Source organism: Etheostoma cragini, chromosome 11 (assembly GCF_013103735.1).
Source record: "Etheostoma cragini isolate CJK2018 chromosome 11, CSU_Ecrag_1.0, whole genome shotgun sequence".
Taxonomy (NCBI): domain Eukaryota; kingdom Metazoa; phylum Chordata; class Actinopteri; order Perciformes; family Percidae; genus Etheostoma; species Etheostoma cragini.
This window is the reverse complement of record NC_048417.1, coordinates 24,098,425-24,113,840: the sequence shown is the minus strand read 5'-3', so window position 1 is coordinate 24,113,840 and position 15,416 is coordinate 24,098,425. Positions and strand designations below refer to the sequence as shown.

Sequence of the window (15,416 nt, the reverse complement as noted above, 5' to 3'; positions counted from 1 at the left end):
TACAGGCTTCATTACGGCCGTGTCCTAATGATGATGAGTGGCTAAATGAATAGCTGACCAAACAAATTAGCGAGACTTTACCTTCACTCCGTAGCCCGGGAGGCCGGCGTCTCCTCGGTCACCCTTTGGTCCAATAGGACCCTGCAGGATAAAGATGAGATGATTTCTCAACAGTCTTCTGGCATCAGGAAGGTAACTGTTCCCCAGATTGACTCAAGATGTTCAATTAGTCAAATTTCTTCAGTCAATATCTAAACAGTGGTCCACTCTGCTTGTAAATTGCTGAGTGGACCACTGTTTAGATATTGACTGTTGAAATAAGTGGATGGGATGCTTCTTTGAGTAGATGCAGTGCCAACATGGCATCTGCTTGCAAATGTAGTTCAGCACAGCATTTGGTGCTCGGTTACTTTTGTGGATGCATTTTACTGTTAAATTATCTGGAGGCATTCTAGGAATTTGAAAGAAAAGAGTGTAAAGAAGTCTCTTCTTCTGTCCTTATAGCAGTTCGCTTTCAGTTTATTCCTGTGACAAAAAGGGTCTCCACCCATAGCAAAAATTCAGCACACAAAATTTGAACCTGTAATTAAATTAAAAGACGAAAACCAACAAGGAATTGATGCACTGTTAGTGTAGAAGCCTGATGGCCTGGTACTTCCTCTGTGCCACAGAGCTCCAAAATCAATCAAAATCACCTGTTTGAGTAACCTCTAAAAACTACACTGCCCAACTATCAAGGACATCATTTTGAACATTATAATTGACTTTAGCTGTGGAAACTACAACATTCTTTATTACATTAAATGGTCCTTACTAAATGTGCAACAACGAGAGTAAAAAACATGTTTATTTATTCTTTTTTGAGAGTTTAACACTCAAAAACAGAACTAATCCGTTTCATCAACTGCAAAAACCAGACTGGCAACATGAAGTTAAATCCTGATTGGATCACTAAAATATATGACGTCACTTTTTTTGAGCAAACACCCACTTCAAACTGGTGAAAACCGCTAGACAAAAAGCTTATGTCAGCTCATGTCAAATAAACAACTTTGGCAGAAAATTCTGTATTTGCGTAGTACCCCACCATTTATAGCATGAACCCGATTAAGAAAATAGGTTTTCAGGGCCTTTAATTTACCTTTTTAATAATGCATTTAGAATTGTGACCCTTTTTTTTTGAAAGATTTGCGTCTATGGTAGGACTAAGTGAATGGTTTTAAGGCTGATTGCCAACTGAGGGAAGGTACTGCGAGGCGCATTGACACATTGTTGGTTTTGGGCTTTTTTATGGAAAGTGTTTACAATAATAATAATAATAATAATAATAATAATAATATTGAAAATTTAAAAATTATAAATGCAGATTAACAACAGGTTCAAAACACTTAAGAGACAGAAACAAAGAGACAACGCAAGAAGCAAATACATTTCACATTTATATTGATAATAAGGGCAAGATAACGTTAATTATAGAAACACAAGGAGACTTACAGGGAATCCAGCTTGACCAGGTAAACCAGGTCCTCCCTGCACAGGAAAACATACGATACACATAGCTTTATTGAACGGATGTTCTGCGTTTTGCTAACTGGCTGTAATGTACACAACTAACTTTACAAATAACACAAAGGTACAAGTGAATCCATCCACAACTCATTCTGGCCCTGACTCGTTTAAACTGTGAAATGAGCAGATATCAGTCAGTGTAGATCAAAGGTATACCGCTGCCTAAAATATGATATATTGAAATGGACACGAGAGTGATGACAACTATTCTATGTTCTCATAAAGTTTGACATCTTTGAAGGAATCTCTGATCAGCCCTGATGTGTTCTGAACACAGAAAAGGATAAGTTAATCAACACATTTCATCATATGGTATGAATAAGGGTGTGTTGTGTCTCAGTTGAAAGCCCACTCTACGGTTCTAATTACAAGTGCACATTAATTTGTATATATGTTTTTTAAAAGCTCAGTGACGTGTACATGGCCTTGTTAAGTGTTGCACCAAATGCATTTAGATGTAGCTTAAAGGCAAACCCTCATCTATGGTGTCAACATGAGGAGAAAGATAACGTATTAGTATCAGTGTCACGGTTTAAAATGAATACAGACCTGAGGCCCAGCATTGCCAACAACCTGTAGACACACACAAAGACAACAAAGTTAAGATGAAGGCCACCACTGATTAAACCTGCCCGTAGTTTTGGATTTCAGGCCAGTGTGTGCTCTTTGTTACTTACATTGCCAGATGTTTGGTAGACAATTTGTCCAGGTGGACCGGGTGGACCGGGTGGACCTGGGATTCCAGTTCCATCCCGACCTGGGTCACCCTAAAACCACAGCACGCACACACACAGCAAAACCATGTTAAACTGTCCCAATTAATCAAATGCCCATGACAGAGCTTTAGTTTTTATGTTTGTATTTAACATAATTAATATAAAAAAAGGTTACGAGGTCCAAAAAACATCCAGCGCATCCTGTACAGCATTGGATCAGCATCTTACACACAACTGCTTTGTAGTTAACATAATTTAGGAATACAAAAACAGATATATAGTTTTAACATTATATTTACCCTGTCTCCTTTGTTGCCACTGCTACCCTTTGGTCCCTGTAATATTAAAAGATACATTAAAAAGGTGAAGGGATTGTTTGTCCACATACCTCCATAAAGGTCTGATAACAGACAAAATGAACCACCCTCTAATTCACTGAAGGCAATAGATGCACAGCGTATATTATCTAATTACATGTTCAATCTTTTTTTTTTTTTTCTTCTGTGACTGCATTTTGCTAACATTGGTATGGCTCAGGCTGCATCCTCGGCTGTTTCCCTCAAAAAACAAAATCCTTTTCTCTCCCAGAAAGTACCCAAAACAATGGACTTTATGAAATTACTATTGCGCCCACGGGGAAAATGGTCCACTGCGTAAATTATCTAATTACATGTTAAATCTTTTTTTTTTGAGGGGGATAAATTAAAAATGATTAAAATATATTATTCATGTTTACTTAAGCAGAACAGCACCTCACAGCTGAATAAAATATGAAATGGAGAAGAGGTCAAAAGGTTGTTCCTTTATCAGTTCAAAACTGGCTTCTACAGATTAGACACATTGATTATAAAATAATATTAACTCATCTACTCAAAGTCATTCACTAGCCTGAGGACTGCATCTCACTGTCTTTGTTACTGGATAGAGTTTTCCCAGCTGTCATTACATAACCTAAGTATGAATGCTGAGACGACGTGTGGTGAGTGTCTGGCGACGTAATGCCGTGCATCACCCAGGTGGGTGCTACACATTGGTGGTGTTAGAGAGTAGTCGCCCCCCTGGAACGCTTTGAGTGTCTATGATAAAGCGCTATGTAAATGTAATGAATTACTATTATTAGAACAACAACAAAAACAACAACAAAGCCAAATCCTAGATAACAATAAAACTTTGTGATGAACAACGGGACATAATTGAAAGCTCTGGGAAAAGTAAGTGGAGCTTGTTTAACTTTGATTTCTAATATCCAGAATGAACTTTATATTGAGTATAACTTGTTATCCGTACATCACATTGATAGTATACTTTAAAGCCTTTATTGTCCAACACTGATAAGATACCTGATATAATGTGCACCTCTACTAAAAAAAAAAAAACTCACCATGAAGCATTGTGGCTAACCTGGAAACAGCAGCAGGACGTGCAAGAGATGCACATCCTTTGTCCTCAAACTGTCCATTTCCTCCCCTCTATTACACTAAAGTTACTGTTTGATAAAACTGGTTGACATAGGGGTTTGTGTGAGGGGTTGGCCCTTTCTTCTGTTACTGCATTTTGCCAACCTTGGTATGGCTCAGGCTTCATCCTCGGCTGTTTCCCTCAAAAAACTAAATTATTTTCTCACCTAGAAAGTACTCAATAAAATGGACTTTATGAAATTACTATTGTGCCCACGGGGGAAATGGTCCACAGGTATTAACAATTGAGAATGCTAAATCATTTTTGCCCAGTGGCTTGTTCACTTATTGCATTACATTGGTGTGAAGTTTGCTACATAACACACACAAAAAACACATTAAAAACCATCAATATTTCCTTCATCTTTCTTTCATTATTTCCACAGTTTGCCCTGTCTGGAAAGCCCAGTTCAGACCAAAGAATTGCGACAAGACAAAACGTTCTAAAACTGGCCAGTTCATACCAATGACACAAGACAATGTACCATCTCCATAACAACATCTCTTTGCACTTCCGTCCTAACTTCCAACTTTCAGCCTTTTGTTGTAGCTGTCATTTGGTGCATCTAGATATAAATGTGGATGATGTTAGTGATGTTAGTGAGGTTTTTGCTACAGCTGCATTTCTAGTAGAGATTCACTGCTTTGTGTTAACACCGCTCGCTCTCTATAAAATACAAATGAAATGGATTATGGATCATTTTGTTTCTATAGTTTGTTGCTGACGTAACCACTCTATTGGCTGTTGAAACAGGTGGCGTCGCTTCCGTGTAATCTAGATGTATTTTACCTGAGGTCCGGGGAAGCCATCCAGCCCTGGTCGGCCATCTTTTCCTACAGCACCGTCACTGCCCTTCTGACCTGTTATACCAGGCAACCCAGCTTTACCCTGCAGAGGACCAACCAAGACACACCAGTGAAAAAACTAAATTCAGGTAAACACAAAAACAAAGTTTCTACCACATTACTGCCCGGAATGTGAAAAGTTTGCTTGTACTTCCAATCAACCCCCAACTCTGCAGCTTTCAGCTATTTCCTGCTCATTGTTGGGCTTTAAGCAATCCACAAAGACAAGTGTGTTTGTGTTTGCTGTGTTGCTTTGAGTTTGCCTTTCTGCCCTCTTTATTTTCATACACACATTCTACTTAATTAAATAGTTATTTTGTTTACATTTTATGCCACTGCTTCTTTTATCAGTAGTCATTTTATTTTTTTCTTATTTTCAGTTCTGTCTGTGTGCTTGTATTGTTTTCTTTTTCCCCGTTTCTATCTCTTAAGAAAGGTGCAAGGACCTATTTCGCCATGAATAATCAATAAAGTCGCAGCTTATTTTTCTAAAACCCAATGATTCCGAAAACAAATGACAGCAAAGGGTGGTATTAAGGATAAGGCTCCCGCCAGTGACCAACCCTGAATGTTAAAAAATGTTGAGGTGGTTCTGGCATCTGGTAAGGATGCCCCCTGGGTGCCTCCCTAGGGAGGTGGTCAAGGGACGTCCAGCTGGGAGGAGGCCTGGGGGAAGACCCAGGACTAGGGGGAGGGATTATATCTCCAACCTGGCCTGGGAACGCCTCGGGACCCCCAGTCGGAGCTAGTTAATGTGGCAGGGGCCAACAGCTCACTACCACCTCAATCGCAGGGAACGGTACCTGATGCTTGTTTGAAAAGATTTTTCTGCAGGATGCAATGAATGTTTGTGAAGATGTGTCATTTAACATTTTCACTAATTTACCATACTTAAAGCAAGACCCCTTTTTTTGATCCAGTAGTTTGGTTTTAGAGTGAAAAGAAAACATGTGAGTTGGAGAAGTGGGCAAGAGGACCAGTTCATGACAGAGTTTTGGAAAAAAGACTTACCGGAAGTCCAGGCATGCCAGGAGAACCCTGAAAGCAAATACATTTGCTTTAGTTATTTGCAAGCTCATGTATACCTTCCACATTTTTTCCAAAATCCTCGTTGGACCAATTCAATATGTCAATTGTAGACCTGTACAAAATACATGACATTCATTGTTTTATAGAACAATACTTTGTAATCAGATCATTTACAGAAGGAATGACAGTTAGGACAAAGAGCCCTTATGAATGAACTAGTGCTGTCAGACGAGTAAAGTAATTAATTGCATTAGTGTCATGGTTGACTTGCAATTAATCTATTTTGAATGTCCCTTGATATGTTTTTTTTTGGGCGATTTTAGACCTTTAATGTCAGGGCAGTTATGAAAACAGAAGTGAAAAGGGAGAGAGAGGGGGGGGGGGGAAATAACATGCAGCAAAGGGTCGGAGGTCAGAGTCAAACCCTGGCAAAATCAACAAATAATCTCTCACACAATATAACACTGTCTATAAATAAAAGGGTAAAAAATGGACGTGGCGCGATGATCACACAGATCACTTTGGTCTTGTCAGTTAAACTATCTGGTTTTTCTAATGTTACTAGTTGTCTCAACAGCATGTGAAAAAAACTACAAAGTCTGCTTGCCAACAAAGAACGCGATAAAATAAAAAGTACTCTGTTAAAATGGGTTTGCGTTAACGCCGTTAATAAGGCGTTTAATGGACAGCACTAAAATAAACTAATGAAACAAATGGGTTGATAAGTTGCTGGGTACACCCTTTTTGGTTGTTGTTTTTGAATATGCAATTTGTTTTTTGCTTTAATGAATACTGTAAACAAGAACTGCCTCTGTTCTAGTTGCAATAAGATAGCTACTGGTTTAAGATGCTTATCAAGCAGCTTCCCATGCAAGGCAAACTGCATCAAGTAACATAATTGATCAAGAGTTTCCAATTACATTTACAGATAAGCTAAATAGTACAGGAATGCGAGTGTGAGGCTAGCTGTGATGATAAACATTTCTTTTACCCCTTTACGATTTATAACACTAATAGTGCTACCATTAGACACTAATTAAAGAGAAAAATAAGTAATACTAAACTTCATCTTTTAATGGGTGGTGGAGTATGAAACAGTCGCCATGTTGCACCTGATTGTGTCCGACTACGCGACTTTAAAGGTGCTGATCAGATCTGGGGTCAGAGACATACCCTGGCTTTAAATATAGGGACTTAAAAACATTTGAAGAACACAAGGAGGAACTATAGTGTGTTTAAATTGTATCTGTACTGTGAAGTACTGTATCATCTTCCACAGGACAAGAAGTATGTCTTCAATATGCAGTACTGACCTGTCTTCCTTCAGGTCCTCTGACGCCAGGCAGTCCATTGCTGAAACCTCCACCAGAGCCCTCCATGTCATCCTTCAGACACCAACAAAGGATTTATGACAAACAGCCAAACAGAGCCTTCTCTTAGACTGTTATCTAGCTTATTTGATGTATTTTAACATTAAACGCTATCGGGCCAACTCAGATCCTTTCACTGATGAAGACATTGATGTATCTTCAATACACAGTATTTTGTTTTACCATGCGCTGTCCCCTGGTGAACTGTCCCAGACATCCACATTACGCAAATAACATGTAGTATTTGTTTTTAATTTTTTTTACTGTGAGATTTTGCCAAATCTATCAAAAAGGTATGACCACAAAAACTAATAGAAACTTACAAATCCAACCCGATAGCTTGGTCCAGGAGGCCCGGGAGGCCCAGATGGCCCAACAGGTCCCATAGGTCCAGGCAGACCAGCCAGTCCGCGCTCTCCTGGAGTTCCTGGTAGACCAGGGTCTCCTCTAGATCCCTGTTGGGTGAAATGACAGAATATGGAAATATGAAGTTAAATAAAAGCAAATACAAGTGAAGTGAAGTGCATTGAACCATGATAGGGTAGTGTGGATTTGTTTTTTATTCTACACTGCTAACTGCTAATACCTGTCATGCAGCATTTAGTGTGAGCTCGTGTGTTTAAATTGTAGGGAGGATAACTGCACAAACACTCATGCTCATTGTTCTGGGGCAAAATTCAGACTTCACCAAACCATAGCCAGCACTTAGATTAATCTCTAAGTCAGTTGATAGCTGACAATATTTGGCAAAAATTAGCATATTGTTTGAAGACACAAATCCTCTTTGATGGATGATGTGCTGGAGCCCAGTTACCTGCAGACGGGAAGGCTTAGGAAAGTAGGAGGAGGAGAAATAGTGCGGCAGCAGATTGGTGAGAAAAGAAAAGTAGGAGCTTGGCTGGAGAAATGAAAGGGATGAGAAAAGCTTTAGAAATAGTTGGATGGAAGCTGATATGTGATTATAGTTATCGAATTGGACAGTACACAGTTCTGACATCAAAGCACGCCACCAACTCACACTTTAATTCATGTACCTTCTTCTCAATGTCTTCTCTAATACTGCCTACAACAAGCAAGGCCATTTGCATTAGGCTGTGTTTCTGAGTGCAGATCTAAATGTAAAGTGGAAGCTACTTCAAGGAAAAACTGAAGAAACTACAAAAAGAAAACTACACAAATTAGCACCTTCTCTCCAACGGCTCCTGGAAGACCCAGCTCGCCTAAATCCCCCTAGAGAAGGAAAAAGAGGAGGACACAATATGTTAAAAGAAACGTCCGATAAAGTGATATTTTAATTCTCTTTGCTTTTTGGGAAAACTATGTTTTAGCTTCAAGCCTCTGGATGAGCGGTTACCATGGCAGCAGTTGACAGATCTCTGAGCGCCAGTGTTTTTGTTAACAAGCTCACATGTACATTTAGCGAGGGACTGCATCTCTTTACAATATTTAACATTTGAGAGGAGTGATAGTGTTGAGGTTTTTAACACTAATTAGAAATCGATAGGGCAAGGCCCAAACCAATTAGTCTTTAATGTTTGTTTGTTTTTCTTTTTAAATGCAGACCTCGTCTGGCCTAGTCTGTGTAATACCATGAATAATGTGTTAGCTGTGTGTGACAGCCATCTTCTGGGTATCTATTCAACTAGCATGCATGGATAAAAAAAAAGCAGTGGAGATTTTATTTAAACACAGTCAAAATGGAACTTCAGATGGACTGAGACAGGTACATCTCACATTACACCATGACCATGGGGGGATGTTTAGAGGGTTGCTAACAAAATAAGACTTTGTTAGTCTTTGCAGAGGAAATAATCATTTTCACAAGGTCATTACCTTATCTCCCTTGGGACCAGGCACTCCTGGGCGGCCATCAGTACCCGGCAAACCAGGCAAGCCCTAGAAAGATTAGGTTCAGATGTACAGTAGTTGTTGATGAGTTAGCCTCTACAGGTCAGACGGTCAAGGGAATTTAATGGCTGATTGGGTTGAGAGACAAACACATTAACACCTACAGGTTGACCGGGCGCTCCATCCTTCCCTGGTGGCCCAAATGCCCCAGAACTGGATGCCGTGCCTGCTCCTACCGTAGAGGGACCAGGAGGACCGGGGGGACCAGGGGGACCTGGTAGGCCAGGCAGTCCCTACAACAGCAAAAAGAATCCATTAGCAGATTCCCAGTAACCTATGATCAAAGACGTCTAGCTGCTGATGTCCTCCCCTACACATGTTTGTTACTGTTAGCGAGTAATTCAAATTGTAATTCTTCTCACCCGAACAGACTCCAGATCAGGAAACGCTGAGCCTTCCATGTCCACAAAGGTCTGAAATACATGAAGAGAAATTATGAGTCACACATGCAGGCAGTCTGGTATACAAGGGCTACTCCATTCTGAAAAATAAATTACAATCACCATTTTATTTGGTCAATATTGAAATCCTGACTATTTAACATGATAACTCATTTACTTATGGAAAGATGTTGCATTCATTGAACTTGAAAAAACGGGAAACCATTAAACAAATCAAAAGATAATCTTCTAGCTTGAAGTGAGAAATATGTCTTGATACTTTTACCGAATTTGAATTCCTCTTATAATAACTAACATGAAAAATATGTCCAAAGGTTGTCTGAGTGAGTTTAGCCTTTGGAAGACAGAAAGAGTTTACTTGAAACACAGAATGTGCAAAATCGTTTTTTCTCGATTACATTGTTTCTGTGGCCGCTAATCACAAAATTCAATTCATTCCCCAGCCCTAGCGGATACAAGACTAACTCACAGATCTGAGTCCTGGTCCTGGGGGTCCCGGAGGTCCTGGGGGGCCCCTGGGGCCCGGCTGACCCTCTCCACGCTCTCCCTGTGAGCCCAAGAGACAAGTTCATTAAGACAAGCTACAACACATTTATCCCTTCAAACGCAGACAGACATGGTGGTTCTATTGTACTTGGTACATCTTATGTATAATATACAATATGTTAAGGAACAATATGCATCGATCTAACCTTCTCTCCTTTAGCTCCAGGGTCCCCCGGGGTTCCAGGGAAGCCAGCAGGTCCATCAGGACCCTGTGTTGAGGACACGGTCATGTTAGAGCGATACAGGGAAGGACCAAGTGTAACGAAGTTCCTATGTCTACTTTAACATCCATTGTCTCTATCAGTGGTTTTGGGATTATGACGGAATAAAAACAACTTACAGTTTTTCCGTCCTCCCCTGGATCGCCCTGTGAGAAGGAGATAAAGAAACGCAAGTCTTCTAAAACACATTTAGCAATATTTAAAAATTCACGTGACAATTCTTAATTCCAAAATACATATGCTGTACTTTGTAACTTTATAATTGAACTTTAAAAAAAAGGATCATAGTTGAAAGTTTGTAATGACACTGTTTTTCTTAGACTCTCAACAGCACATGTAACAGAAAAGATGGGCGTTACGTTTTGTCTTTTTCACACCAATTACAGCCATATTCTGTAACAAATACAGGAGATCTTGCTCCAACAAGCTGTGTTTACTGTTTTCATACAAATAATTCAACTTTAGTCTACTAACTGGCTCTCCATCAACGCCTGCTGGTCCCTGGGGGCCCGCGGCACCTTGCGGTCCAGCTGGTCCTCGGGGTCCCGGGACTCTTGGAGCAACCGAGCCGTCAGCACCAACTGAAAACTCTGTTGCAGGCCCTGGAGGGCCAGGGGGGCCGGGGGCCCCAGAGGGGCCAGGCTCTCCCTTCTTTCCTTGGTAGCCAAAGCCTGCACTGCCCTGGAGATGGAATAAACATCAGTGATGGTATGGACCAAAGCTTTTCCATAGTCAGTCAATTTAAAGTTCATTTTAATGCTGTCGCAGTCCTCTCCTGGCGAGGGATCCTGGTGTATCACAGATCATTGTGTCCGTACAGGACACCTGGAACTCTGCTAGGCGACTCAACATCAAGTTGTCAGTATTTCAAAAATGAGATAACAATCTCTAACGTACCTTTGATCCCTTTTCCCCTGGTTCTCCCTGAAAATGAAAAGACAGTGCCAAGTCAGTGGCAGCCGTACAGATCCACAGACACATCCACCTCAGGGCTGCAACTAACGATTATTTTTGGTTTCTAAAAAATGGTGAAAAATGTTGCTCGGTGTCTCCCAAAGCTCAAGATGACGTCCTCAAATGTCTTCTTAGCTATTCAGTTTACTGTCTGAGATGAGAGGAGAAACTAGAAAATATTCACATTTACCAAGCTGCAGTCAGACACATTTATACTTGTTTTTATAAAAGAAGACCCAAACCAATGAATCGATTATCAATGTTGTGTGGTGATTCATTTAATAGTTTATAACATATAATATCTTTGCGGCTCTAATCAGCTTGTTCACCAAGTGGATTAGAGCTGCAAAGTTCCACAACTTTACCTCCAGTAAAGCACTTCATTGAAGCACACTGAGTGTACACACAGTCGCCCCCATTAGAGGGCCACAGTGGGAATGTAACTCTGCTGAGTTGAAGGGCCACACTCGGAACATTTAGAACCAAATCCTCTTTCTATGTCCCCTGTTGGATTCAATCTGTGTGTGTATTGTTTTTTACTCTCCTTGTTTTGTGTGTATTTGGACATTGCAGTGTGTTATATGCATGTGTTTTAGGATGGAAGGAAATCAAATGAAGTCAATGTCAGGGCAACAATAATGTCTCAGGATATTCCTAACTTTTCAAATCATTGTGATGCCATTTGGCCCTCAAAGACAGTTTATCTATATAAAAAATAAAAAGTACATTAAGTGATTAAATAAAAATCGTACAACATGTATAACAAAGTAACTAACTGGCTTGACATTATATTCCATTTGTTTGCATAAAATTAGGAGCGGCAGCTCCCTCTGGTGTTCTTTTGGGACATTTCACCCCAGCTCATCTCACAGCTGTTCCTAGCCCTGCTCCTAGCTCACTGCCCATTGCAACCTTCACAACGACTAACTGGGCTAGAAAGTTTTTTACTTGCATCATCAGTTGGCCCCACCCCTCACACTGCATGACAAAGATGGCTTGTCTAAAAGTATTCCATCCACTATCAAAGTAGATGCTATAAAAAGGTCCAAACCTTGTCTCCACGGGCTCCACCCCGTGAGCCAGAACCCGAGCCAGCATCCCCCTTCGGCCCTATTGGACCCCTGTCTCCTTTCGCTCCTGTATCCCCCCGGTCACCCTTTTCTCCTTTAGCCCCCACTGGCCCTTAAAGCAACGACAAAAGGACACAGTGGTTAATGCCCTCATAAAAAGACCTTTCACAAGTGATTAATGATTGTATCCCACATCCCAAACAATAAACAGGACCCAACAGAAGAGGAGAATAGAGATAAAGGAAATTACTTTTTGCATGATGGAGCAAGAATCCCAGTGTGTGTGTGGCTGTAATTTAAAGGCCATGTAAAGCATTGGAGGTGGTAACTGAATACACCTTCCCACACACCTGCATGCACAACCCTCCTTATATTCATATTCTGGTGGGAGCTGAATTGACTGATAGATAGATAGATTTGTCACCTTCAGTGGAGCTTGTATCAAATGAAATTGAAAAAAAAACGTCCCCGTTGTTACCTAGAAGTCGCACATCTCCAATGCCGCTAACATGCACAGCAATGTGAAGTGCGTTTCCAAGTGCTCCACGTCAGGGGTTATTTTAGCAATGGAAAAGTTTATCCATAAAAATCTGATGCCACATAGCATATATCTATCTACTTTATGTAAATTAGTTTCCTCTCTCAAATGTGCTCTTCTATTTTCTCTCTGGGTATATTTGTCCACAGGATTACAGTCTGAATGGCCCAATTTTCCATCCCCCCTGGCTTACACACCAGCATGTCAGCCACCCTGCATGGATCTGAAGCATGAAGAAGATAGATTTAGGCATGCTTGTGCGCTTTCTAAATCCATGTGAGGTCCTTCGTGAGGAGTACACATGTGGTAGGCAGAGCATCAGAGCAGAGAATAAAAAGGATGTAAAACACAGGAGATTTGGATGCTTGTCTCTGTGTTTTAACTCCCCTAGACCCACCCACCTGGTGACCCAGGAAGTCCGGGCCCAGACTCCAGAGAAATGTGCTGGGAGTCGCTTGCTGAACACAACGCAAAAAACAGTGTTAAATCAAGTCTCCCGATTAAGATTGTTTCAAGTCGGTCTCTAGGACGCATTTACTTTGTTTCTCCATTCAGTCAAGATAGGTTTTTCTTCTTTAAGTCTGTCTGTTTTTCAACAAGGGACTTGGCATTAAAAAAATATGTAAAGTAATATTTTTTCCCATGTAAAATTGCCTTAAATATTGCATCATAGAACCTTTTCAATCTTCTTTTCAGTTCTGAGTGTTTCAAGATTCAGCACTTTTTGGAATTGTCTTTTTAAGACAGAACCACTTTCTTTCTCTGTCAGAAACTAACATGAGCATCCCGTGATGACTACCGAGCTCCATAGCGTGCTTCATCAAACACCTACGTTGTATTTAACATCAGTGGTGATGTTTCCTTAAAGTCATGTGTGATATTATATAAACTATTTTTGGCTAGTTTATAATGCTGACAATGCAACCATCAGCTTACAAAGAGAAGCCCTGTGCCTCAGGACATCAAATGGAGACAGCTGTGTCATTCATGCCACTGCCACCAGATGGTGCCAAAGTAAAATCTTTATAAATCTTACAGGAGACTGTAAGAGTTTTTACGTGACACACTTTGACATATTCTTTACTGGAAGACCTTGTGCAATCTGTAATAGAGAAATGTAGTACAAAGCAGACACAAGTCAGTATTACATTCACTGTGAGTTAATCACTTCGCAAGACGGGGATAACTTATTCTCAACTTTAACCCTGGATTGTAGAACACGGGGAAAAAGTTCACATTTTTTTAAAACATGAATTTTCCATTCCAAGACTGCAGCAGTGAAGATTTATTCCCATAAATGAGAGCCTCCCAATCTCTATTTCATTAATCCCTACGTCCACTAGATGGAGACATGTATCTGTGTCTGTTACAAGCTCGGACTAGCTCAGCTACTGTATGCATGTTCAAGGAATATGAACTCTGCAACGCCATATGCCGTCACAGACATTCCCCTCCATACCCGACAGGTGAGCCAAGTCCTGTGTCAGCATGTGGAAGTACATTTCCAAAGAAACAAATGGGCAATCTTTCAGTGTAAAATCATACATGTATGAAAAAGAGTGACATTTGCTAAAGAGTAATGGGCATATAAAAAGGTATCTGTAGAGACACTGAAGAGGGCTGGTATAGAGACAGTACACAAAACCTTTTCAAATCACAAAACTACAGAAACAGTGCTGATCTCTCTCTCTGTCTGCTTGCAGAACTTCAGAACTGTGAGTAATCTTTAAATAGAAAACAAATAATTATGTCCCCTTTCAGAAGGGTTGACTTTGTCCAGATAAACTCACCTGTTTCTCTTGCTAATGACGGCTCGTCCACCCTGGTCAGTGGTGGCTGCTGAATGGATCGGGAAGACGGAGGTGTCGTCTGCACGAAAAACAATCATGCAACAGAGAGAGATACATATTTCAAAAAGGGCAATGGAGGGCAATGACTGGAAGCCTGCGCTAGACTCCATGGCCCGTTTTCACTGGTAATCCCCCCTACCTTTAAGAAACATTGCAAGAGCCTTTTCACTGCATGGGGGGAAAAGCAGGCATTGTGTTAACATTCAGTCACGCTCATGTTTATATTATTCAGCCAAAGCTCTTCCAAACTAACAAGGTTGTTTACCAGCTCTACACAAAGCCTTTTAAACAGGGTAAACGTGATGGAGTGCACATATTTGCCTGGCAAACCAAGGACAGAACTCAACTTTCTTAAACTATTTGCCTAATCATTGTTTTCAGTTATTGCAGTTGTGCAGTATGTGTTAATGGCTGTCAGATGTCTCATGCCTGGGCCCTATTGCAACACTCCTCTATGTGGCAGTCAGGGAACACAGCTTCCTATCGATCACACTGAAATGGCCCGCTGTTGCAATATGTCATTACTACTTACACCCAGAGTTTGTTTACAATGTGAATGACACACACCAACCTTCATTAGTATTCATTTGTGGGTAAGTCTGTGGTCATGTCATCGTTGACACTCCAATACACATTTTTAACCTGCACGGTTAAAAAAAATAAAAAAAATAAAACTAAAATCAAAGCAAATGGGCTGAACTCAGTGCCCCAGGTGTGTCGGGCTTTGAACCAAATTGAACACAGTGGCCAAACAGTGGAATTACAACTGTTGGCCCATCATGCGATGTCCTCTGGTCCTAAAAATAGACTTCTGTAAAGCAGTGCATAATATTTGGACATCACAACCAACAAAGTCACTTGTTTCACTTTCTGAATTTGATCCATTGGGTCCGATAAAACCTCAAAAGCATAGGAGAGCCATGCGATTAAATAATTGAATC

At 40.6% G+C, this 15,416-nt stretch overlaps 1 protein-coding gene across 4 annotated transcripts in view; it reads right to left on the bottom strand.

Moving 5' to 3' along the window:
• The window catches only part of col18a1a (collagen type XVIII alpha 1 chain a), a 94,732-nt gene that overhangs the window by 18,978 nt on the left and 60,338 nt on the right, over window positions 1-15,416 (bottom strand). For 3 of the 4 annotated variants that reach the window (XM_034884856.1, XM_034884854.1, XM_034884852.1), the window contains 21 exons: window positions 14,416-14,494; window positions 13,027-13,083; window positions 12,069-12,199; window positions 10,961-10,987; window positions 10,538-10,744; window positions 10,183-10,209; window positions 9,989-10,051; window positions 9,766-9,843; window positions 9,258-9,308; window positions 9,000-9,128; window positions 8,821-8,883; window positions 8,173-8,217; window positions 7,311-7,442; window positions 6,931-7,002; window positions 5,600-5,626; window positions 4,533-4,631; window positions 2,585-2,620; window positions 2,247-2,336; window positions 2,119-2,142; window positions 1,495-1,530; window positions 82-141 (listed from right to left, as the gene is read on the bottom strand). In XM_034884856.1, the coding sequence (XP_034740747.1) occupies window positions 82-141; window positions 1,495-1,530; window positions 2,119-2,142; window positions 2,247-2,336; window positions 2,585-2,620; window positions 4,533-4,631; window positions 5,600-5,626; window positions 6,931-7,002; window positions 7,311-7,442; window positions 8,173-8,217; window positions 8,821-8,883; window positions 9,000-9,128; window positions 9,258-9,308; window positions 9,766-9,843; window positions 9,989-10,051; window positions 10,183-10,209; window positions 10,538-10,744; window positions 10,961-10,987; window positions 12,069-12,199; window positions 13,027-13,083; window positions 14,416-14,494 (1,533 nt within the window). The remainder of the gene's footprint in view (window positions 1-81; window positions 142-1,494; window positions 1,531-2,118; window positions 2,143-2,246; window positions 2,337-2,584; window positions 2,621-4,532; window positions 4,632-5,599; window positions 5,627-6,930; window positions 7,003-7,310; window positions 7,443-8,172; window positions 8,218-8,820; window positions 8,884-8,999; window positions 9,129-9,257; window positions 9,309-9,765; window positions 9,844-9,988; window positions 10,052-10,182; window positions 10,210-10,537; window positions 10,745-10,960; window positions 10,988-12,068; window positions 12,200-13,026; window positions 13,084-14,415; window positions 14,495-15,416) is intronic. The other variant, XM_034884853.1, reaches the window with a different exon arrangement.